Below are 25,327 nucleotides of genomic sequence, written 5' to 3'. Positions count from 1 at the left end.
AGCTTTTCTAAAAAAGCAAACACACATATGAATCCAGCACCCAGTTTAAGAAAGAGAATTAACATTTGTGGTCACTTCCAGCCTCCACTTAGTCCCAAAAGCGACCACTATCCTGACTTCAAACAACATTGATTCATTTTGCCTGTTTTTGTTTCTTACGTAAATAGACCCATACAGTAAGTACTCTTGTATTTGGCTTCTTTTACTCAACAATATGCTTGTGACATCTATCTATAGTGTTATATGTAGATGTAACAGAGTCATTTGGACTGGACAGTAGGGGACTCCTCGGGACAATTGGTAACAGCCATCTAGAAGTCCCCTTGAAGAATTGATATTTTGACGGTGGTCATTGATCCTGTGGCCATGGAACAGCAGATGCAGTCTCTCAGAGCAGGACCTTCGAACCTTTGTGATGGTGCACCTCATTAGTTAAAAAGAATCAACAAGAAACTTTGATCACATTCTCAATATGTGTATATTTATAAACTATATGTAGTACTGTATAACATTATAAAATACAAAAAGGATAGATAATTTAAATGGATCGGTTAAATACTACTTTTTGTCTGCCCTCACCAATGCATCTGGAGGTGCAAGAACCTTACTTTTGAGACCATCAGAAAAAGCAATTAAGACTCTGTTGCTCTGGATGTGTGCCCAAGGAGCAGGCTTCCTTTCAGCATGGCATAGGTTAGGATCAAAACAGGAAGGCAAGTATCTAAAGAAAGCCTACCCTTAAGAGGTACTGCAGAGAACCATGCATGTAATGGCACTTCATGGGCTGAGAAGACAGTGTCACAGCCACAGCCACTGAGTCAGGAGCAGCTGGAACACAACTCTGCCTGCCCTAGCTTTCCCACCTCTTGTACTGGCTTCAGGGGCAAAAATGCAAAGGGCGTTTGAGGGACTCTGTAGAGTCCATGTGGGAACTGACAGTCAGATGATGAAGGTGTGCCCAAAAGGAAAGAGGGAGATAAGGAAGGCAGATTCAGAACACCTTTACCTTTGCTGCCCAGTGGCTGGAAAAGTTTATCAGTGCTTTAGAAAGACGGTACTGCTGAATAAACAAAGTTGTGATTTTGTTATGCTTATACTTTTGAAGCAGATACTGTTGCTGCCCCAGCTCATCTCCCTGAGCCCAGGCTTGTGTTCCTGTAAATGCTGACAGCTTCCCATTTCCAGAGCTCTTGTGTCTTAGTTTCTGTGTCTCTGGAGAGCTTGCTCAGACCTCCTCAGCTTGGAAGTGCTGGGGCTCTAATGTCTCCAGAAACAACTCTCAAGCAGCAAAAGATGGGATTTGGTGGATAAATGCCCCAGCTTCTCCATCTTTCTGTGGGACAATTCTGAAGTCTGCTCCACACGGTGCCTCAGAGGTGTTGAACTGCAGTGGCCCACAGCAATGCTGTGTTCACTAGGTTTTCTCCCTGCCTTGTCTCAGTTTATCCACTTCTCGCTTGTGCATCCTGGAATGCCCTCCCAAATAAAGACTGTCTGCACCCACATCCTTGTCTTAGTGTTAACGTCTGAGGAGAAACAACCATAAATGAATTTGGGCGGGCAGGGGTGGTGGTGGTTACATATTTATCTATTGTGTTGTGTGTGGGTTTTCTTCAGTCATTTCTTCCAGATTCTCAAACAATTCATTTACATTTTACAAAAAGATAAACATGACGGGTTTGCACCTCACATCATCTGGTCAAAATCTTGATGCCTGGTTCCAGGTTCAATGTGGGTGTGTAGCTTTCACTAATTCTATCTACTCTGTAACAGTGTTCTCAATTGTTGCTCTAAATTGGCTGATTCCGATTCGAAAGTGCTCTGTCAATTAAGCTCACAGTTTTATGTATTCGGTAATTACAATATATAATAAAATGTAGACAGTTTGACATAAGTCTTAAGGGCATGGGCTTTGGATGTACTGAGATTCAATTCCCCCACTTTGACACTTTTAGTTCTGTGCATAAATTTCTTTATGTTTTAAACAAGAGTCTCAGTGTTGATATCCCATTGACTCCTGAGAAGTCCACCTGGCGTTAGTTTGTGGGCTTGTTCTTAAGCATCAATCATGTTATGATACTTGATTAAGGATGTGTTCCATATTCTGCCCACAACTTCTTGAGATCAGTTCTTCAGTAGAGGTTATACGATTTGACACTTATGTGTGCAAATTGGTAATTTGTATGCACATTTTTTACAGAGGCCTTATGTGTATCTCTCATTGTTTTGACAATATTAGCAAACATTAGAGAGACACAGACTTAAGTATCAGTTATTTGTATGCAATTCATGAGACTTATTGTGGTTCTTCGAAGAAAATTCATATTCTCTGACCAAGTTGTTCTACATTTGAAATATGGTTAGAATAGCAGCGTTATAGGTAATGAATAAACGTCATGTTTCATTTTTCTTTGTATCATATCATCATGTTCAAATGTATTCTTAAGCATATACTTGGAGATGTTTTGATTTAGCTATTTTATCATCTAAATTTATAGTCCAAGATGGAAACTCCTTCTTGACACTAAATGCCAAATTATGTGCTTTGTGAGACGTTTTTGTTCATAAGAGTCACAAAGGGAAGTACCTCTTCACTCAAGTGATTTTTATTCCTCATAGCCTTAGTTAATATTACACTATCACACATATGTTCAAGTTTATAAGAGGTTGTCAAAAGCAAAGATGTTGAAGATACGTTTGGGATCATATTAACATTAGTCAGAGTGTCCCAAGTTTGTACACCTTTTTTCCTTAGATTAGCAATGTTTGTATATTAAAATATGGCCAATGTTAGAGACACAAGTTGTGATAATTTCTCTCTGAATATGGCTTTTAGACGTAATAGGGAAATCATTTCTAAGAGAATTTCTGCAGTAAATGTGTAAATTGTAATAAGCATTTTGCCAACCTATAAAATTCCATTTGAGCGTCCATGGTGGCTATAATACTAGTTCGTTGTTGAAAGAGAAATGCTCAGCATGTGTTTAGCAAATCTCCTGATCATGTTTATGTAATCTTTAGTCTATGACTACATAATGTGTTTCAAGGAAAAGATATGTGACATTTCTTAACAGTGGATTGTCTTTACATGATGTTAAGATAAGACATTAGGAGAAATTGTGAAATTTACCAAGAATGGATCAATAGTGTGCTTTTTTATGAAAAAAACAGAACTATTGATACAAGTTAGTGCCATCTTTTTCCCCTTGTACTCAAAATCAACACTTCTTAAATATTGCGCAGTAGGTAGGAGCATTTCTAGAATGATTATATAAGTCTGTCTTAAGTGAGTTGAGTGAGATGGAAGAAACTTTGCCTTAACTGCAAAAGGATGATTGAATATTTTGAGATCAAGATCTTCCTGAAAAGACAGGATGCTGTTTGAAATGCATTGGAGCAAAGAGGTTTGTAGTTCAGAAAGATGTAAATAAAACACTGCTCAGAAGACATTTTGTTGCTTATCTTGCAGCTGCTGTTTACTCAAGATTCTGGTTATTTAATTATACTTTATTCCAGTAGATATTCAAGGTCATAGTTGCGGCAGATTTTTAATTATATACAGAGCTATACAAAGTGGAACATTTCACCCTGGGGAGCCCCCCAGAATGGCTATAGCCACTTTATTAAGTGAGCTGCTGCAGTTTGCTATGGTTGCTAAATCAAATGTTTGTGTATGTTTTGTTCCTTCGGGCGATAGTTGTTCCATAGTTTTCATTTTTGACTAACTGGAAGCACAAACAAATAAACCTTTGAAGAAATAAAAACAGTTTTTACATTTTTATATAGTTATTACCCAAATAGTATCAAATAGTATACAGGAAACTTTAACAACAGCAAAAATGGCCTGTAAGTTTAGTGTGTGTATACAGACCTAAATTTAATTAATATTTGTTAAGGTTCAGATATATACACTAAATTGTGGCTTAACACTGTAAAAACAGAAACCAAGATAAAATATTGTTTCACTTTTTTAAAATCTTAAGGTCATATTTTTCTTTCCTCATGGTGTGGTTGGAACCAAGTATTTTGGAAACTGACCTAGGGAATTGGAGGGGTAAAATCCATTCTTAGTGCTACAGAAAGTATATGTTATTATACTATCACACTCTAAATAATAATTTTGAAAGCATTTTCTGTAAGCAATCTTGTTTGTCCAGTCTACTTACAGAAGCTATGTAAATTAATGCGGTTGTCTCTCTGAGCTGTTGAGTCCAACTATGAATTTTGGACATGGGATCCATTAAGTTAGAACTTGAAAGGAAAATACAAAGAATAGTAGGAAATCAGTTGAATCTGCTAGTTTAGCATGACTATTTTAAGAAAGCAAACTGAAGACTATAACTTTATATATGTCTATTATTAGATTAAAATTCCTCTTCTCTAGTAAATGGTTAAAGTCTTTTATATCTCAGTTCAAAACATTCTTCTTTCATTAACAGATTTCTGGTTTCTGTGTATTACATTCTGTTTTTGTTCCTTGCTACATTCACTTGGGAAGAAAATAAGGAAGAATGGTCCTTCCTTGTATAAGAGCCCTGATGGGGATACTCAGAACTTGTGAAATCAGGAGTTTTTAACATCTGCTGAATGTGCTACTCATAAACATAGTTATTAATACCTTTTCTACCATGCCTGTAGCCAGGGTGTGAGTGTACCCTTTCCAACACTATTCATCTCAGCAACCCCCCTCCACCTTGACTCTTAAAAGTTTCCTTTTATATATACATTAAGTAGCTATTTGCAGAATTAGCTGTGTAACAACCATCCCAAAGCTCAGTGGCCTAAAACAAAAATTATTTATTCTCACTCATTTATCTGGGGTCAGATGGAGTTTGACATACGCAGACTAAGCTTGTATGGTGTTACCTCCTACATTCAGGTTGGATCCACATCTGCTCCGTGTGTCTCTCATCCTTGTTAGCCTAATAGGCTACCCAGTACATGTGCTTCTTATGGAAATAGCAGAAGCAGAGGATGGTTGAATAGAAACACAGGGTGACTCCTAAGGCCTAGGCTCAGAACTGACACACCAGTACTATATATATTATAGCCTAATATAATATTAGGCTAGATATGAATTCTCCTGTCTCAATCAAGTCATATTCCCAAGTGCAGTATCAATGGGACAGGAAAATAAAGTGGTTGACTCTAGAGGGACTACAGGAAAGTCACATGGCAAAGAATGAGGAAACTATGGATGGATGAATAACTGGAACAGTAATGAAATCTAACATAGTATACACTTAAGAATTGGCCCCAGTGCCCTTTTCTCTCTCAAAACAATGCTGTGTGAGGAAGCTCTAGAATACTCCACCTAATTAGGCTAGTGATTCTGTAGGTCAGACTTCAGAGAATCAATCCATTTATAGTTTTCCCTAGACCAGTGCAGTCCAAATGTGATCCGTGGACCTGCTGCCATTCCCATGAACCGTTTGTTTTTAGTCCACAATAAGATAAGGAACTTGCACCAAATGTAGATTAACTATGACCCTGAATGCATTGTTTAGTTTGCTAAAATTGTTTTTTATAGCAAGAAATTTTTGACAAAGGAAGCAGTATGTTGATTTTCAACCCAGCAGGCTCTTCATCACACAGCAGACAAGCACTTTGAATAGCATTGCCCTAGAACTTGTCTAGCAAGTTCATAGATCATACACAATCTCCAGAACCGAAGTTAAAACATAATGAATTCAATAACTTTATATTGACATTAATGGTCCTATCTTTTTGAAACTATTCCATTAGTAGTACCGATGCATGCAGGGAATAATATAATATTAGGCTGAATGTGAAACCTGGCAGTTATGTAAAGGCATAAGAAAAAGGGAGTATAAAATATGACTATATCCTAAGCTCAGTACTCTTAAAATATAGTCAATTTCCTAGATCTAAATAGAAAAATATGTTTTCCATTGCCTTTTTCAACATAGTCTAGAAACATTTATTGCGTTCCCTGACATTGTACAAGGTATGTACCAAAATACAGCTGTGATACAATAAAATACTTACAGCTATTATTAATATTTATGTTTTGTCATACCTATTATCTCATTCTTATTAGATTGAAACATTTTTCCATCTTTTATTTTCATTTAGGAGCTATCAGTAAATTATTTGTAATGTCTTTGGGAGATTAAATGGATAAAATCAGGTCATACTTAATGGGGTTTATATTTTCAGTATTATGTCGACAGCCACAGTTATCTCAGATTTATTAGAAAAAAATTAAAGAAATAGCTCTGGGGCCTAACATTTCTAGAAATTGTGTCAAGGAGAGCCAAATTTAAAATATTAAGTATATGTCTCCATCTCTATATTCTATTAAATATGTTACTTCTTCTGTTTGAAGCAATACATTGGGCTAAGCCTCACCATCCTCTGAACTCCTAAAATGTTTGCTGCGTAGAATTCATTGTTTACTCCTTTGTGTTATTTTTCGGTGTGCCTGTTTAGCTAAACGACATTTCTCTCATTTCTGCTTTAGAGTTTATAAAGCATTTCCACATGTCTTTTTTGCTTATTTGTTTGTTTTTGGTCCTTGGAGTCTGTGAACAAGTTAATGTCCTCACTGTTTTGCAGATGAAGAAACTGCCACTGAGATTAGGTGATCTTCCCAAAGACACACAGGTAGAAAGCAGTACAGAAAACTCCATTCAAACTTACTTATTTTTAAGAAAGCTTATTCACCTTAGCCCTTTTACAATAGAGGTGGCAAATATAATATGTGTGTATGACCATTTATCCCCCTTCCACACTCAGGGTAGGTGCTAATGATTATATATGGTAGTCTTTCTACTAGAACATGTCTGCAGTCTTCTCAATGCACTACTCCAGGAAAAATCTCATAATTTTTTGGAGTTGGCATTCAGGATTAAATGTGTTTGATTTTCCATCGATATATCTTGTTTTGTTAGGATTTATGTCTTTTGTGTTTGTGCCCTATAATATCTACTATTGTACTTTGCACAGGATAATAAAGACTAAATATTGTTAATTATTTATGGTTAAATGGATATAAGTCATAATGTGGTAGAATTTGATTTACTGTAAGGAAGAATTTTTCCTTTTATTATCATTGAATAATTTATTTCTAGATATTACTCAGCCTCATCTTGTGCCAGGCACAGTGTTATGCATTTGAGACTCAAGGATTAATTTATTCACTGGGGCATGAAAGAGAGGCAGAAAAGGACATACCATAACAGGCAGGATGTTCAAGGGCCGGGGGCCCAATGATGGGTTATAAATATGGCTGAATGTAGTTCCCCCTGAGGACTGGGGGCCACCTGGGCACCTCTTGGATCACTATTCACAAAGAAATGGGTCTCACATTCATTGGCCAGACCCCAAAAAGACATCTTAGTTTACAAAAGCAGTCTAGCAGGAGTACATGTCATAAGTTTGACTGCAGGGTTTGTGAATTCTGGTTTCAAAACTGCAAATGAAACCTACTCAGTCAACGAATGGATTGATTGCTTGACTTCTCCTGTACTGCTTCCTCATATGTAAATGCACATAAATATCTCACTTTAAGAATACTCTGAATTTCATTCATTCAAAAAATATTTATTGAAAGCCTCCTATTAGCTCCCATTATGTCCTGATGTAAAAATGAACAAGACCCAGTCGTTATTTTCCAGAAGCTTTCATTCTGGGAAATGGAGGACAGGAAACAAATGAGTATTTTAGGCAAAGGCAAAAAAGCAGTGCATGCTAAGTTTTTTGTCACAATGCCTGACCCAAGAAATTCTTATTCCCTACCCCCTTTCCCACTTACCGTATCATCATTAGGTACCCTGTTTATTTTTATAAATTTAAAAATCTCTCTGTTCCATAATTACTAGTGAGAATAGCAATTGTCACTGTACTAGTTTTCAAATCTTTCTACAGGTGTAAATGACAGATGCACCTGTACAAAATGGCCCATCAGAAGATGCCAGGGATCCTGTCTATAACACCCATAACAATTAAATATTGTGCACTTACTTTCTGTAAGGCTTTCATGGGTGTAGCTATGTAAGACTTCAGCTCTTCTTCACAAAAGTTAGTATCCTGAAATACGTAATAAGATAAAGATGTAGGCAATGTCAGCTGAATAAGTCTTTGTAAGGCACCCACAAAAAATCCTGTAGGTGAGAGAAAAAATCAAAACTTCCAAACTTCAGTTACTGTTTATTGAATACTTTTGTGTTTAAGCATTTGGGGTTTATGAAGATTCCTAATTTTAAGAACTATATTTTTTATAATGGAGGGTGTGAGGCATTGGACAGGACAATGATGAAGGCTATATTGAATGCTAGACTGGAAACTTGAACTGGAGGAAGCAGGAGATGAGGGCTAACGTTTGACTATGTGAACCAAGACTCAGCTTCCAGTGGATAGAAGTCAATCTTACTTCCTATCTGATGTCCTTAGCACTTGTTTCTATATAATGAATAATAAAACAGACAGGAAAAACACCCAAGGAATGTTAACAGATTGTTTTAAGGCAAGAGAGACTTCTGAGGGCTAAAAAAGTCACAGATTTCCTTATAGAATTCACTTTAATATGACCCATATCTCTTGAGTGGCATTCCATGCCCAGTGAGGAAGGAAAGATTTTTCTACTAATATCTCTTCCAGTAAACAGATTATAAACACAGTTTTCAGAGCAGGAACTGTGTCATATTAATTTTTTCATTCCAACAGTGGTTATGGTGCCCTGTTCACATTGAAGTAGCATGCACTCAGGAAGTATTGGTTGAATGTATTTTTCAAGTGGCCTTTTATTCCTTGATAAAAACACAAACATGCTAGTTCTTAAATCACTGCCATTAGTGGCCACTCCAACTGCTTTCCTGCCTCTTTTTTCTTACTCACAGAACCATGATGGGTGGACATGGGCTTGAGGGGAGGCTCAGCTGCCCCCAGCCAAGGGAGTATGTTGTATGAGTATGAGCCAATCATGGTAACTCCATTCCCCTTATTGGGACTGGAGTAGACTTGCAAACATGCCCAGTGAGACAGAGGGAGTGCCTGCTTGGGGTGGGCATGGGGGTTCCAGAAAGATTTCTGCTTTCTTAAAAAGAGACACATGTGGGGAAAAGCCCTTTCTTTGGCCTCTGAATCCTACCCTGTGAGGAGGAGAGAGATGGAGGAGAACATTTTGAGAACAGCCAACACACCGAGGATGGCAGCAGAGAAAAGTAGAAGCCCATGACTACGTTGCAAAGCCTTGAATTAACCAACCCTGAATATGTTCTAACTCTACATTGCCTATGTGACAGGACACATTTTATTAAATCATTTTTCAGTTTGGTCATCTGTTACTTGCAGCCTAAATTAGCCTATAATAAGATCAGTGGATTGATTAAACACATGGTGCTGTGCAAATAAAGTAAAAGACCTCTCCCTGTGTGCAGAGTCTCAGAAGGATTCATTCAGCAAATATTTCTTCAGAGCTTACTAATCTTCAGAAGTTGATAGATTGAGAGAGAATGTGTTTCTATCGAGGCTTTGGACTCTGTAGCACAAACATGAAATGGATAGTAAAAACCAGTTGTTATTCAGTGTATTTTCCATGCAAGCTCTTTATATGCATGAAAGGATTGTCTTTGAGTCCCTTTTTTAAACCAAAAGTGAAAATAGAAATAGCCAAATTGGACAACCATGCAAAATTCTCACATGATATCATAATTTTGTGAAACATGCCATCCTAATGGTTTAATGAATACTAATACTCTGGTACTTTTTAATTTATTCAGTTTTTGCACTTCCCAAGCCCCTATTTTATTTTAAATATATCCCTAGGTCTAATTTAGAGACGTTAGAAAGTCATGCTTTCGAATTTACTATTTTATTTAAGGAAAATGTTAAATAGATAATTTTCCTACATGCACAGTTGCTTTAAAATGCTTTTTTTTTTTTTTTTTTAATATTCCAGATGCAAAGGCAATGCTGTTTTTACCTTTCTTTTTTATCTTGAAATACTGAAAGAGATGACCTGTAGTTCTGTATTTTCTAACTTGAAATGTAGCTTTGTTCACGCCTGAGACCCCTGGAGAATAAACAAAATCTGCATTTCTTTTTCAAGCAGTATCCTGCCAATCTAAGAAGAAAATAGAACCTTGTTTCAGTCGCTGGCTTCTAATAGCATGATATCTGTAGCAATCTCACAGAAGATTAGTAACTCTAGCTCAATTTAAAAGTTAGCATTGTGAAACACACATTGAGTGTGTTTCAGAATAAAATCTAGTAAGATTTAAAAGCAGTTATTCATGATTTATGAATAAAATAACAGTTCAGAGCAACAGACAGACTGGCAAGAAGGACTTAAGTTGATGGGAGAAGAATGTTCTATCTTTTCTCCTCCTTTGTAAAAACAGTAGTAACAGAAGAACCTATATGTTGCCCGTTCTGCCTAGTGAAATCATCTTAGTGTGAAAACATCATACTTAGGGTTCCACTGTCTAAATGCAGTTCCTGATTCCCATCAGGCATTCTTTAAGATCTCAGTCAGTGCTTGTAGAGTGGAGGACCACTTTGGGTCTTGTTCCAGAAAACAACATCAGATTTCTTTTCTGCTAGACATGTGAGAGATTATCTGATTATTATTAATATGTGGGTTCCCAGGGAAGCCAGACAGATGCTGGTATATCATTAGTCATTTTTTCCCATATAGTCTTCTAGTTTTCTAGCATAAACCAGAGTAGGACTCTGAAGATGCCTATTTGGGTTCACAGATAGATTCCTTTTTAGCAATTTATATAAACACAATTCCATCATTCTCAATATTCATTTAATGTTAGTATGGTTTGTCCTTTATTAAAGGCCACACCTTTTCTTCTATCTCATCGGAAAAAGAAAAAAATTTTAGATTACCACAGGAGTGGTCCGACCAGAAAGCAAGCTTGACTTATATTGACATATGTTTTGTAAGCCAAGGGTATATTGCAAGCATTTTTTTATTGAGAAATAATTGATGTATAACATTATACTAGTTTCAGGTCTACAACATATTGATTCAATATTTGTATATATTGCAAAATGGTCACCACCATGTCTCGTTATCATCCATCACCACACATAGTTACAAAATTTTTTTCTTGTGAGGAGAACTTTTAATACCTACTCTCTTAGCAAATTTCAAATATACAAGTATTAATAATTTAGTCACCATGCTGTACATTACATCCTCAGGATTTACTTATTTTATAACTGGAAGTTTGTACCTTTGGACCACCTTCACAGATTTTGCAAGCATTTTTAATAATCTCTAAAGGATAATATGTATTAAAATATTTACAAGTTCCTAATTTGACAGGCTGACTCCTTTATATACAGCAGGGGTCCCCAAGTCCCAGGCTGCGGACCTCTATCCTGGCCTCCGGCTGTTAGGAACTGGGCCACACAGCAGAGGTGAGCGGCAGGCAAGCGAGGCTTCATCTGCCGCCCCAAATTGCTCCCCATCGCTCACATTACCGCCTGAACCATTGCTTACATACCGCCTGAACCACCACCCAACCCCCCGTACGTGGAAAAAACTTCTCTGAAACCGGTCCCTGGTGCCAAAAATGTTGGGGACCGCTGATGTACAGTATATATTTTCCAAACATATGATTATATCTTGTTTAACATAGTTAAACATAGTTATTTACTATTTTTTTTTAATTGAAGTATAATTGACCTACAACACTATGTTAGTTCCTGGTGCACAACATAATGATCTGATATTCCTGTATATTACCAAGTGATCACCATGATCATTTTGTACTGTCTGTCAAGTCACCATACAAAGTCATTACAATGTTATTCATTATATTCCATGCTCTACATTTCTGCTTCATGATGCATTTACTTTGTAACTGTAAGTTTGTACCTCTTAATCTCCCCCAGGTATTTCACTCATTCCCCCTACCCCTTGCTGTTAAATTTTTGCTTTACAGTTATGGTTATAGAGAGTAAGAAGGGTAATCTTATTTGAGATGGGAAATGATCTCCTCTGAAGTATCATCTATCAGCTCATACAATTTCTTCATTCATTTATTTAGACCTGCGGCAAACACTTAAGTTATCTGCTAAATGTTAGGAACCGTGTATGGTGCTAGCACCAGAGAGAAGTTTGCCTATGGTGGTGACCAGCACCAGAATAAGTGGATGTATAAAGTATTGAAATGAGAAGGAGAAGAAGATCCACTGAATATTAACCTCATTTGTTCAGTTCTCCCCTCTTGATCCGCTTTACTGGTTACAGAAATCTGACTGTCTACTACTTAAAGTAGGTGATGCTATTAAAATAAGTCATGATGTCATAATAAAGAATACAATAAAATTTACCTCTGCTATATATAAGCAAGTGACTTTCTGTTTTGGAGTAAGTGGTAATAATGAGGACTAATGCATAAGGTTCCCTTGACTTTTAAATAGGCTAATAAACATTAAACACTTATTGTAATGCCTGGGACATATTTAGTAAATACTAGCTTTTGTGAAGAATATTATTGTAACCTAACATTCATCAATATTCTGAAGAATATGTAAATGATGTGCTACATAACTTTAATATGCCCAGAGATTTCTTTGCTCCCAAACATGTAAACTACGCAATTTTCCTGTTACTTCCAAGCAAATATTCATTCAACAAGTATTTATCATATACCCACTGTGAATAAAATACTATTCAGAAATTTATAATCTTGTTCAACAAGCAAGAGAAAGCTAAACATAAAGTAACAAAGAGACATAGAATATGATTCAGTGTTAAAATCATTGATATAAGCAAGGGATGCCATTCTGTCTCTGTGTCTCTTGGCCTATACTAGACATTGTTAATCATTTCCATTTTTCCCCACTTAATATAGAAACAAGTTCAGAACCCTTTTTAGTACTGCAGGGGACTTCCCTGGTGGCGCACTGGTTGAGAGTCCACCTGCCGATGCAGGGGACACGGGTTCGTGCCCCAGTCTGGGAGGATCCCACATGCCGCGGAGCGGCTGGGCCCGTGAGCCATGGCCGCTGAGCCTGCGCGTCCGGAGCCTGTGCTCCGCAACGGGAGAGGCCGCAACAGTGAGAGGCCCACGTACCGCAAAAAAAAAAAAAAAAAAAAAAAAAAAGATAGTACTGCAGGAGGCCATTACCTTTGAGTTTACCTACTGGGTAAACTATTTGCCATCTCTAACAAGACAAGTTTTAAAGAAAATCAAGAACTCTTACTCAAATATCTTTTCTGGCACCTCAGTACAATTTTTCTGCCCCTATAAAGTCTTCATCTATGAATCCTCTGTCCTTATTTTTCTCTCCAGACCATGTCTCCCACCATAATTGAAATGATTTATAGTAAAATAGCAATGAGATGCTATTTAGTGTATGGATAGATCACGCTGCCATTTGGAAAACAAGATGAGTCAAGCCATCACTTCAGTATGTGGGAAGCAAGTAAACCACTGCAGTGGCCACCAACACTGTTCATCAGTTTCCAGTTCTCCCTTTCTTCCAGTTACCCACTCTGCTAGAAGTAAAGGTCTGGCCATGTGATTAGCTTTGGCCAGTGAAACGTAAACAGAAGTATTTTAAAAACTGATGGGCAATTCTTCATCTTCTGATTTCCCTCTGCCATGACTGTTAATTTTACAATAACGATGCCTCATTAGCTCAGGTCCCAGAGTGAGAAAACAGGAGGCAGAGCCCCATCAACCCAAAGTGGACATGCAGTGTGAGTAGGAAATAAAATTTTATTATTAAAACCACTGAGACTTATGCCAGCATGATTTCACCTCTCATGACTAATACTACTCTATGACTGTGCGTAATTCAAGGGAAGAATCCATGGAGCAGCCTCACCAGACCAGGTAACAATATTGAAGAGACTTGATAGCATGAGATTTGATGAGGAACCAAAAAGTCTCATCTCATTCTAAAATGCTGTCCATTATAAAACCCAACATTGATTTACTAATAGCTTTTGTGGTGAAAAGAGATCCACATGGAATGTACAGAAAACTCTTTTTTAAAAAAAATAATAGCATGAATTTAGCCATTAAAGTAAAAGGCCACTTTTTATTATCTCAGTGAAAATCCAAGTACAAGGCTTTTTGAATTGTCTCAAAAGTCTTCAAATTACTTGGCCTTCAGCATTGACACATAGTTTCAAGGTAACATGACCTTTTTTGTAACCTCTGTGTGTGTGTGTGTGTGTGTGTGTGTGAGAGAGAGAGAGAGAGAGAGAGAGAGAGAGAGAGAGAGATCTTGATGTGCTTAGCTTAGCACTTTTAGGGCCCAAAAGAGTTTTAAAGAACATTGAAGAATACTGGGCATTCATATGCATTTTCTGTTTAATTAATTGTTCTATCATTTTTGATTGAAGTGAGTTACATATTAAACAACTATCTGGAAAGTCACTGGCTTTTGACATATAGATGTTTATCACCATCACAGTACATGAATTGTTTGCATTAATATCTAATAGCTTTGACAATTCTTTGATCTATTCTGAGATATGTAGTCATTTCTACTGCCTTTATTTTTTCTGTCTGAGGTGGGAAGGGAATTTGTTTCCTTGAATCTCAATGACAAATCAAAATTCAGCTTTATTTACTTGTATGCATCTTAGCTTTGGTCCTATAAAGCACTTGATTATTCTTTACAAGAGAATGAGGATGAGATACCATTCCTCCATTTTTTATTGTATTTATATTTATCACCTTTTTTCTTACTCATTGATATGCACAAAAACTATTTTTTATTTTAGTGCTGCATCATAGTGCAACTTTTTTTTTTTTTTTTTTTTGTGGTATGCGGGCCTCTCACTGTTGTGGCCTCTCCCGTTGCGGAGCACAGGCTCCGGACGCGCAGGCTCAGCGGCCATGGCCCACGGGCCCAGCCGCTCCGCGGCATGTGGGATCTTCCCAGACCGGGGCACGAACCCGTGTCCCCTGCATCGGCAGGCAGACTCTCAACCACTGCGCCACCAGGGAAGCCCTCATAGTGCAACTTTTATAAAGGCATTTTAAATGCCAATAAGATATCCAAATATAAGCTATAATTCATCTCTACATATGGTGCTACTAGTGAAAATATCTGAGGTTGAAATCAGATAAACAGTTATCTCCTGAGCATTACTAGATTTGCACACACAAAAGCTGTGACAGCTGTGTCCCAATTTGCTCTACTTTCTAACAGCTGGACAGTCACTTTCAATAGTAATCATAGGGTATTTCTCCATTTTGAAATATTAATATGTGAAAAAAATGTTCTGGAATTCAGTGAAATCTGGTAATGAAAAATGACTGAATCTATAAATAGCACTAAAGCCATATAGGTTAATAAACATTTAAGTACAATTATAGATATACATAATTTTTTATATGTATATATGAGATATAACTAATATACATGTTAAATATGTTAATTTATATTTTAATAATAAATATAAATTTGTATGTATGTATGTGTGTGTATATATATATTATATATATATATATATATACCACAAATAATAAACCATGTGATTCTTATATTAACTCCCAGTTAGTTTTCTCTTAGGAATTGATGAGCCCTTTAGTCAGATGTGATTAACAAAATGTTTTGTCTTTGCCACACGAATCAAGTTTTTAAACATTAGGGTATTTCAGGGTCAGCTTCTGTTGCACACTGTTCAATTCCATGTCAGCTTTGTTGGACTGATTACATCTTCCAGAAACTTACCCTGTAAAATAATTTCAGAGAATTCTCACTCTTTGAGAATAATCAAAGTTCATACTTTAAGTAGCTTTCCTTGACAATGTTTCTAAGAATGTTGGTTTTCCTATATTAAGTGTTTTCTAGAAAAAATACTAAATCTCCTGCTTTCTGGGAATGACTTTTCTTTCTGTTTTGCCTGTTACCTTCCTATATCTCTGAGCTATGTTGGCAGTGGGAAAAGCAGATATATTTGTCATTAGGGTTGTCTTGTTTTCTGGGTGTGTTAAATTGGTATGATTGAAAAGATATCGCTCTTCAGCAGCCTAATCTATAATACTGTCTGTCATGCTGTTCAACATTGCCCTTACCCATCTGCCACAGTTCCAAATGTTATTGTTTCATTTTTTTCACATCCTTTACATGTAAACAACATCACAACACAAAGAGACTATAGTAGAAGAGAATTATCAGAGAATTAATTAATTTGAATTATCTTAATGTGATAAAATACAGCATAGTTATTTTAGGGCAATCTTTATTTTCACTGATTTTAATTTTCTAAAACCTTAGACCAAAAATTATTTCCATTTTAATGTAATTTTATAATCACTTCTATAATCTACCTATAAAACACAAGTGGTCTTGAAGGAAAGAGTATAATTGCTCGCTGTTGTACAATAACAAGACAAATCCTTGTTCCTTAAAAGATCTAGTGAGGTGAGGAATAATAAATATCAATGTAGTACTTTGGGCATTACTACATTCCTGGTGACTGTTACTGGAAAATGTTCAAAAGGACTTTACGATACTCTTTTTTGATGGACTCAGCTTTTTAAAGAAGAATAATTTTGAGCTCAGAGATTTATCAATTGATTACTCTCCAAAAATATCATCTCCAAATGGTTACTCTGAGGAAGTTTGTTTATAAAACATTAACACTTTGGTTTGTGCAAAAGGGAATTATAATTAAAAATAAAAAGGTATGTAACTGGCAAACAACCAACTCCCTCCTTCTCAAACCTTTATTAACAGAAAGGTTTTGTATTACTACTGAGTTCTTAGAAAAATCTCTGCTAGAGAATTCTAAATAAATGTCTGACGTTTAATCAGCTTTGCTCTTGAGTTGCTTAAAAGCAGAGTGAGCACAGGGAGTGGTTGTTTTTAGAGAGCTGTTATAGGCTTTTGGAAGATTGGTTCTTGCCAGACCATGGGCCAGGTGTTAACCAAAAATTCCTTAATGAAAACTGGCCCGCTGGCAGTCCCAGGAGAAATTTAGTTCATTGATTGCAAGCTTCAGTCCTCAGGAAACACTGAGGAAAAAAATGTTGAAAATGCTTTCATGCTGATTTTTAAACTTAACATTGTTAACAAAATCTAATTTTCACCTTTAGCAGTTCACAGGGTGAGACTCCAGCCCTGTGCTTTTTAAGTTAGGAGATAATTTATGCAAAATTATCTAATTAAATTCAGTTTAAACCTAATTGTATATTTTAGGATCTGTTCTACAAATTGACTTATTCATTTTAAAATTAGGGACTCCTGCCCTACTCTCCTTTATGTTCTCCATCTCTCCCTTGTTTCTTTTTCCCTCTTCAACAATACACTGCGTGATGTCTCGTCAATGAAGGTACTATTTTGCGTTCTAGGACACTTTTGTATAAGATGTCATTAGTTGAGGGAGAGTGCAAAGATTATTAGAGGTAGTTTAGTAATAATAATAATAGTGCATTAGGCAGTCACAGGCCTGAATCTTGATTAGTCTTGCTGAGCTTGCTATTCTTAATTAGACGGTTGCATAGGATGAGAACCTGGGGGATCTAGTCAGTCACCTGATTTCATATATTGCTGGATAGATCTGAGAGTAGATCCCAGCTATAGCAACAAACTCTCCTGCTTTAGTCCAGCATTGTTCTTCTCTTCTTTCTTGGTCACAGCTTTTTAAAGGGTGGTGTGGATTGACTCTGGTGAGCCTGGTAGTATAGGTTTTGATGGAAATAGTGCAGAAAAAGAGGCAGTTATTTTATAATTGATGTCTGAGCCAGATGGCAAGCAGGATCATTTCAATGGAACTCTTTCCAAAATAGTCCTTTAATGTTCATGCTAGATGTGTTCCCACAAACGTCAGGCACACCAGCTACATCAAAATTAAATTTCTTAGAAATAAAATATTTGGGTATTTTTCAACTTTATTTCTGATAAAGCTGCCTTTTATTTGTTATCTTACTTCAAAATGCCTTTCAGTGTTTAAGAACTCTGCATATGCATTATTTGCAGTAACGATTCATCTACGTATGTATTTAACAGATCTAGTTTGAAAGTCTCCATATGCCCAGACTGGTGAGGCTCTGGGGTTACGTTGGTAAACAAGACATAGTCCTTTCCCTCAAGACATGTAATATTCTGCATATAATTGTTTTTTACTTTCCTATGAAACTTTCAAAGAGATTATAAAGCATCTTTTAGTATCTTTTTTTTAATCCTTATACCTAACCAGCCTCAGAGAGAAGCCTCTACTTAAATTTTAAAAAAAGCAAAACATAGAATACGTTGTGTCTACACTAAAGGATTTATTTACATTCCTCCACAATGTGTTCACAAATTGATAGGCTAAGTGGCCAGTTACATGCCAGGGGCACATTTCTAGTTGATAAGAAAGTTTTTCATATATATGTTTGAACAACTTGTTGAAATATCCATTTGTGGGACTTCCCTGGTGGCGCAGTGGTTAAGAATCTGCCTGCCAATGCAGGAGACACGGGTTTGAGCCCTGGCCCGGGAAGATCCCACATGCCACGGAGCAATTAAGCCCTTGTGCCGCAACTACTGAGCCTGTGCTCTAGAGTCCGTGAGCCATAACTACTGAGCCCGCATGCCACAACTACTGAAGCCTGCGTGCCTAGAGCCAGTGCTTCGCAACAAGAGAAGCCACCGCAGTGAGAAACTCGTGCACCACAACGAAGAGAGCCCCTGTTCGCTGCAACTAGAGAAAGCCCGCACGCAGCAACGAAGACCCAATGCAGCCAAAACATACATAAATTTAAACAAAATTTTAAAAAAAGAAATATCCATTTGTACTCTTATTTTAGATGACAGCAATGACAGCATACAACTATATATACTACCATTGTTAGATGGGAAAAGTGTCTGTTTAGCCCGCTGAAGATTTTGGATTTCAGGTTCCCTTGTCTCATCATTGCCTCACTCATGTCTGTTAGTCACAGTCAAACCACTGGCAGTTCTGTCTTCTTGAAAGAAAATTGTTGAGTTGTCATGTCATTTAGACCTGAAAAAAATCTTAAGTGTCATGTTAGCCCAGCCCCCTAAACTATTAGCTTAGGAAATAGAAGCCAGAAAGATGACATGGTGTGTCTGATGCTGTTCTTTGTTGTAGTGGGGAAAGTCACCAGAACTAGAACATGATGGAGCTGAATTCAAGACTCCACTCTTCCATATACCACCCTTCCATTCTTTTGACTTACAGCAAATCACTTTAACTTCTGTGTGTTGGTTTCATTACCTGTTAAAGTAATATAAAAAAAATTTACAAGAAAAAAGCAGAATGAAAGCAATGATAATTACTGCAATGATATTTACTTTTTGTCAACTTATATTTACGATAGACTTACAAAATTGGATGCTTGTAAACTATATTGCACCCCACAAAAATTAAGTGGTCATATTGTGGTGTTTAGCAACAGAAGTGGTACTGTTTGGTTTATATAACACTCAACCTACATTCTGGGCAAACATTGTTCCTATGATGTATGGTGTAATCATGAAACAGCCATTTTACAAATGAAATGTTATAATAAATCCCTTTGCAAGTTAGGCATTTCCTGACACAATGACCGTTCTTTGCTTTTGGCTTTTAGCTGCAGTACATTGGGTTTGTGACTATCAGTCATGCTGCTGGCTCCTGGATGTCTTATGGAGACAGTGGGACAAATGAGTATTTCTGTACTGTTCCTCTGAATTTGTGTGAGGTGGCACAGTCTGCAGAGATATCATTATTTGTTCCTATGGAATCATTGATGAAATATTTTAACCCTTACTTCTAATAACTCAGCATTTAGCCTTTGGATCTTATGTTGTCATAGATAATATTATGATCTGAGAAGAAGAAATAAAAGTACTACCATTATTTGTGATTTCGTTTCTCCTTGCACATAATTTGTGACGATGATTACCAAACGCATCTATTAGGGCCAGGAATGATCCATGAAATGGGGGAAGTTAGATAAGGGGTCAAAGACACTAAGGTACGTAGCTCTTACCCTAGGTCACTGTGTATCAAAAATGATGCCCCAGAGAAGGTTTCAAGGTCAAAGACAGGAAAGTGAATCCAAGATAGATCATCAGTCAGGGAGGTAAGAAGAAAAATCAGATGTGAGGTATGGAGTCAAAGCAAGGCAGTGAAGGAGCCAGGGAAATCAAGAATAAGAAGCAGAAGAGTAGAAGGTATGAGGTGGTCAGTGGTTCTCATACCTTTGGGAGCATCAGAATCACCTGGAGAGCTTATTAAAACAGTAGTGCTGGGCTCCACCTCCAGCATTTCTGCTTCAGTAGGTCTGGGATGGGTCCTGATAATTTACATTTCTAACAAGCTCCCAGGTGATGAAGCTGGTCTGGGGACCACACTTTGAGAACAACAGTTGTTCTAGATGAATTCCAGAGTAAGTAATAGTGCCTGCAGTGACTCCATGAGCTCCCGGGATACTTGGTTGGGCGAGCTGAGTTTGCTTAAAGGTTTAGGGACAGAATAGACAAAACATTTTGGCTTTTTTCCTTTCATTTTAATTTGCTTTTTAAAAAACATCCAATGCATAACTCAAAGTTATGAGGATGTGAACCTCCTTCTGTATTAAAATATAAAATAAGAACTTATATTCTTGCCATGTAAACATAAATCAAAATTATTCCCTCTATGAAAAATGACATACTTCATATTTTTATAGTTGAACAACTAGTACAGTGTTCTGGTTAACAGTGTGTGTGCTGAAGATAGACTGTCTAGGGTCAGATACTGACTTCACCACCTGTTTTGTGCCCTGAGGTCATAAGTTTCTTAAACTCTCTGAGCCTCCTTTGTGAAGTGGGGATATTACTAATTGCATAGAGTTGTTGTGAAGATTAAATGAAATAATTTAAACAACTTATTGGAATGCCTGGCACACAGTTATTGCTCCATAAATGTCAGTTACTATTGGAACACCAAAGTAAATGCCTTCATTCAGGAATGTGACTTTGTATATAACACTTGGTAACTATCTCAGGTTTAACCTGATAGTTTGCTCTCAGTATCTATAATTCATTACAACTCTTCTGCTAAGAATAGTCCTGAATTTGGCATGAAGTTATAAATTATATATAAACAATGTGATTCAGAAGTCAAAGTGGATTACAGATAGCAAAGAATCTCAAATTGCCTCTAGCAAATTTCAGACTAAGAAGGAAAAATACCTTCTCTTACACAGAAGTTAAGAGCATTAGCTCTGGGACCAGAGCACCGTGACATGACTGCAGAGCCAGTGCTCTGATCTCCTAGTCGAGATGCAGGGAGTGGGGACATCAGCTCCTCCAGCCACCTTTGCTCTTCCTAAGACTGTCTCCCACACAAAGGCTAGCTGGGCAAGCACAACACATTAAACACTGAATTAGCCAAAAAAAAAAAAAAAAAAGTTGAAATTCTCATACATACCAGAACATTTGTAAAAGGGAGAGAAGCCTTTGCATTTCACATTCTGATTCCTTGTTCACTCTCCTCTTATTTTGGAAGCTTTAACAACCACCCTCTGCAACCCAACCTTTCAGTGGTTTCCACCAGCAATTTAGGTCTCCCTGACTAACCTCCTTGAATTATAGGCTTCGGAGTAAACTCTCTGCAGGAGGACGTAAATAGACTGTGGCTGGAGTTCTGCTTACAGAGGGGCCTAAAAAGCCAAAATCTCAAGTGCAAAGAACTCTGGACATTGGGAGATAGGAAAAATAGGTCCACTGTATGGTGCAATTCTGAAGCAAACTACCTAGAGTTAGGTCAGATTTCATAGCTTAACAGCCTAGTCCCTACAAGACTGTACTTCAGTCACCCGCTGAAAATTGTGAGGTACCCAGGTTACCCATACTCTTTACCAACTGGCTATAAATTCAGGGTTGCTTATAAGCCCCTCGAGTTTGATAATTTGCTAGGACAACTTATAGAACTCAAGAAAGCACTATAGTTACAATTACAGTTTTACTATAAAGGGTACAAATCAGGACCAGCCAAATAAGGACACTTGTAGAGTGAGGACATGTCTCCCTCCTAGCACATCAGTGTGTTTCACGGACCAGGAAGCTTACCCAAGACTCAGTGACAAGAGTTTTTATAAGGGTTTCATTCTGTCGATGTGATTGATTGAATTGATGGCAACAGGCTAGGGCTCCAAGGCCTCTTACCTCCAGGGAGGTTGGGAAGTCAGGCTGATATCAGAGCTCAAAGCCACATGATTGGTCTTTCTATTATAGCCAGTCCCCATTCTTGAAACTATTTAAGGGCCCACAGAGAATCACCTCATTAGCATAAAATCAGGTATGGCCCCAGGGGCCTACCATGAATAACAAAGACACTTGCATCACTTGGGAAATTTTAAGGGTTTAGAAGTTCCCTTTTAGGAACCCAGGACAAAGATCAGACAAGTTCTTTATTATACAGCATATGGAAAATAGAATTAGAATTGGAACTATTTTAAGTCACCAAAAATGAGAGCCAAAAAATTATGATTTTTATGATGGAGAAACAACTGGAAAATGTCATTTGATTATAAAATAAGTGGTCATTAAACATCATTAGATTCTTTTGTTTTTCACCCAGTTGTTCATTCATTCAACAATATTTATTATCTCCTGGGCTAATCATTGAAGATATACTGTTACATTGTCAATGAAGAAAAAAATATTTGTACAGTTGACCCTTGAACAAAGTGAGGTTTAGGGGTGCCAATACCCCACACAGTCAAAAATCCACATATAACTTTTGACTTTCCCGAAACTTAACTACTAATAGTTTACTGTTGACCAGAAGACTTACTGTTAAATAAACAGTTGATTAACACATATTTTGTATGTCATATGTATTATATACTGTATTCTACAATAAAGTGAACTAGAAAAAAGAAAATGTTGTTAAGAAAATCATAAGGAAGAGAAAATACATTTATAGTACATATATGTATTTATTGAAGAAAATCCACAGACCCAGACAGTTCAAACCCGTGTTGCTCAAGGGTCAGCTGTATTACATGGAAAAGAGGAAGGATGAACTATTTGAAATTATTTGCTCAATTTTAATTCCAATTGTAATGAGCCTGAATTCTGAGATAATCATTAATTTTGCTTGTCAAAAATGATGTTAAGGGCTTCCCTGGTGGTGCAGTGATTGAGAGTCCGCCTGCCGATGCAGGGGACGCGGGTTCGTGCCCCGGTCCGGGAAGATCCCACATGGCCGCTGAGCCTGCGCGTCCGGAGCCTGTGCTCCGCAACGGGAGAGGCCACAGCAGTGAGAGGTGGTGTACCGCAAAAAAAAAAAAAAAAAAAAAAAAAAAAAATGATGTTAAGAGAGCTCCCAAAGTACAAAATATTAGGCATCAAGTCTAGATTTATGAAGAATTTGGGGAGGTAGGGGATAACAGAAAAAATATGGATGTTGTTTGTTTAACCACAAGGCTGCCATTTGGCCTTATGTTTTTAAACAAAATCAAGAAGTACTTTGAAATGTGATGTGTTTTAAACTGTTCTTTTTTTGCTTTCCTGTAATTGGAGCAACATACTAATTTCTACAAGTTGTGACTACTAACAGAGAGCAATCACCTCACAGACTTGTACCGAAGAGATGAAACCATCCAGGTGACAGGACACGGCCATGTGCAGAGTCCCCGCTTCCCAAACAGCTACCCCAGGAACCTGCTTCTGACCTGGCGGCTCCATTCCCAGGAGAAAACAAGGATACAGCTAGCCTTTGACAATCAGTTTGGATTAGAGGAAGCGGAAAATGATATCTGTAGGTAAGTGGGAAATAAAATCCATTTTAGGGTAAAATTTCAAAGTAGAACAAAAAGACAGATTTAAAACATCACATCAGACTTCTCTTTTGGGCCCTCCAGACCTATCCAAGATACTCGACTTCTTTTTCAAAAAGCCTTTATGTCAGTCCTAATGGACAAAATAAATTGGAGCTCAGACTGCCTCTGCAGAAAGCCTGGTAACCTGGCATGACTCACAGAAACTCACTCCTGCAATTGTCAGAGCCAGGCTGTGTGACTCCCAGAGAAGGGGGGAATCTGGGGGCTCCTATCTTGGCCAGGCCTAGAACAACCCACTTTGTGAGCAGGTAGCTGCATCCAATATCCTGGCTCACTTGCGCCATGTCACAGGGCTCTGGTGCAAGCCTGCCAGGGCTTAAGGAGTGTATTCCCCTGCTAGGCTCCAGGAACTGACCCAGCACTGGGAGATGATGATGGCACGGACCCTGTCAGGTCCTTACCTGAAATCGTAATTTTAAGGCCTCAGATATGTGTAACAAGGAAGAGAAGGCCACCTCCCAGGATCAATGTGCTCCTCAGAGGTCTATTTCTTCCTGTAGTTTCTGGGTCAGCAGAAGATGAAAGCTGCCCCTGATAATCTACTCCCTTCTTAACATGTTTATCAGAGAAAGCCCTGGCTGTTGTTCTCTGAATTGTCAGCTCACAGCATCTTATTCACTTAATTAGCATGTGTAAGATGCAGAGGATTTTCTTTTTCCTTTCTGTACTTTACTGCACGAACTTGTTCTGCATTGCCAATGAACTACTACTAAACTGCTAAATTCTTTCAGCAGGTTTATTTTACTTTGAATAATAAAAATCAGGTATTTCAAATTTGGCTGTCCTTTATTGAATGTCTATTATGCTGACAGCTCTTATTATGTTGCTGTTTTTTCAAGAATAACAGCAGTGACTGTTATTTTCTAGGACCATAGAGGGTAATGTATGCCAGAAAGCAGAGATGAATACATGCAGGAAGAGCCAGTTAATATTTACAAAGAGAATAGCTAGAGGAGACCTTGTGTCTTTTCAGCCTTGAAAGGGAGAACTCATTTTCTGTGCTCAAAAAAAAAAAAAAGACCTTGGAAACAAATGAAAAGCTACTATTATGGGGATATATGTATACTTATAGCTGATTCACTTTGTTGTACAGCGGAAACTAACACAACACTGTAAAGCAATTATACTCCAATAAAGATATTAAAAAAAAAGATTATTAAAGGTGATGTCATTGAAGAGACACTGGTCTCCACTGCAGAGCAGGATTTTGATCTCGTAGTGATTGAGCCATTTTGGTGTCCTGACCTTAAAACTAGGAGAGGAAGTTAGGATGGTTTCTTTTCCAGACCCTTCATCAAATCAAGTTGCTCCTAAAAATTTATGGAGGGAGGTAGAGAAGTAAGAGGTAAAGGGGAGAGGAAGCAGGGAAAGAGGCAAATCAGAGACCTGCCTCAGGACCCTCCCTGAACCAAAATGGTGCTCTTTTGACTTCAGACCCAGAGTAAAAATTGTGCTGATGTCGTGTTTTTTTAAAAAACAAAAGTGACCTCTTGCATTATTAACAAAGTTTCAAGTATATTCTTGCTTTGTGCAATAAATATGATTCACATATA

General features: G+C 37.5%; 1 protein-coding gene across 2 annotated transcripts in view; it reads left to right on the top strand.

Annotated features, from left to right (window-relative positions):
- PDGFD (platelet derived growth factor D) overlaps positions 1-25,327 on the top strand; it is a 237,227-nt gene that overhangs the window by 138,167 nt on the left and 73,733 nt on the right. Inside the window, exon 2 of one of the 2 annotated variants that reach the window (XM_079929781.1) lies at positions 23,510-23,696. In XM_079929781.1, the coding sequence (XP_079785907.1) occupies positions 23,510-23,696 (187 nt within the window). Of the gene's footprint in view, positions 1-23,491; positions 23,697-25,327 lie in introns of both variants that reach the window. The other variant, XM_079929780.1, reaches the window with a different exon arrangement.

The sequence above is a fragment of the Stenella coeruleoalba genome (assembly GCF_951394435.1).
Source record: "Stenella coeruleoalba genome assembly, chromosome: 8".
NCBI classification, from domain to species: Eukaryota; Metazoa; Chordata; class Mammalia; order Artiodactyla; family Delphinidae; genus Stenella; species Stenella coeruleoalba.
This window is presented reverse-complemented; position numbering and strand designations above follow the sequence as displayed.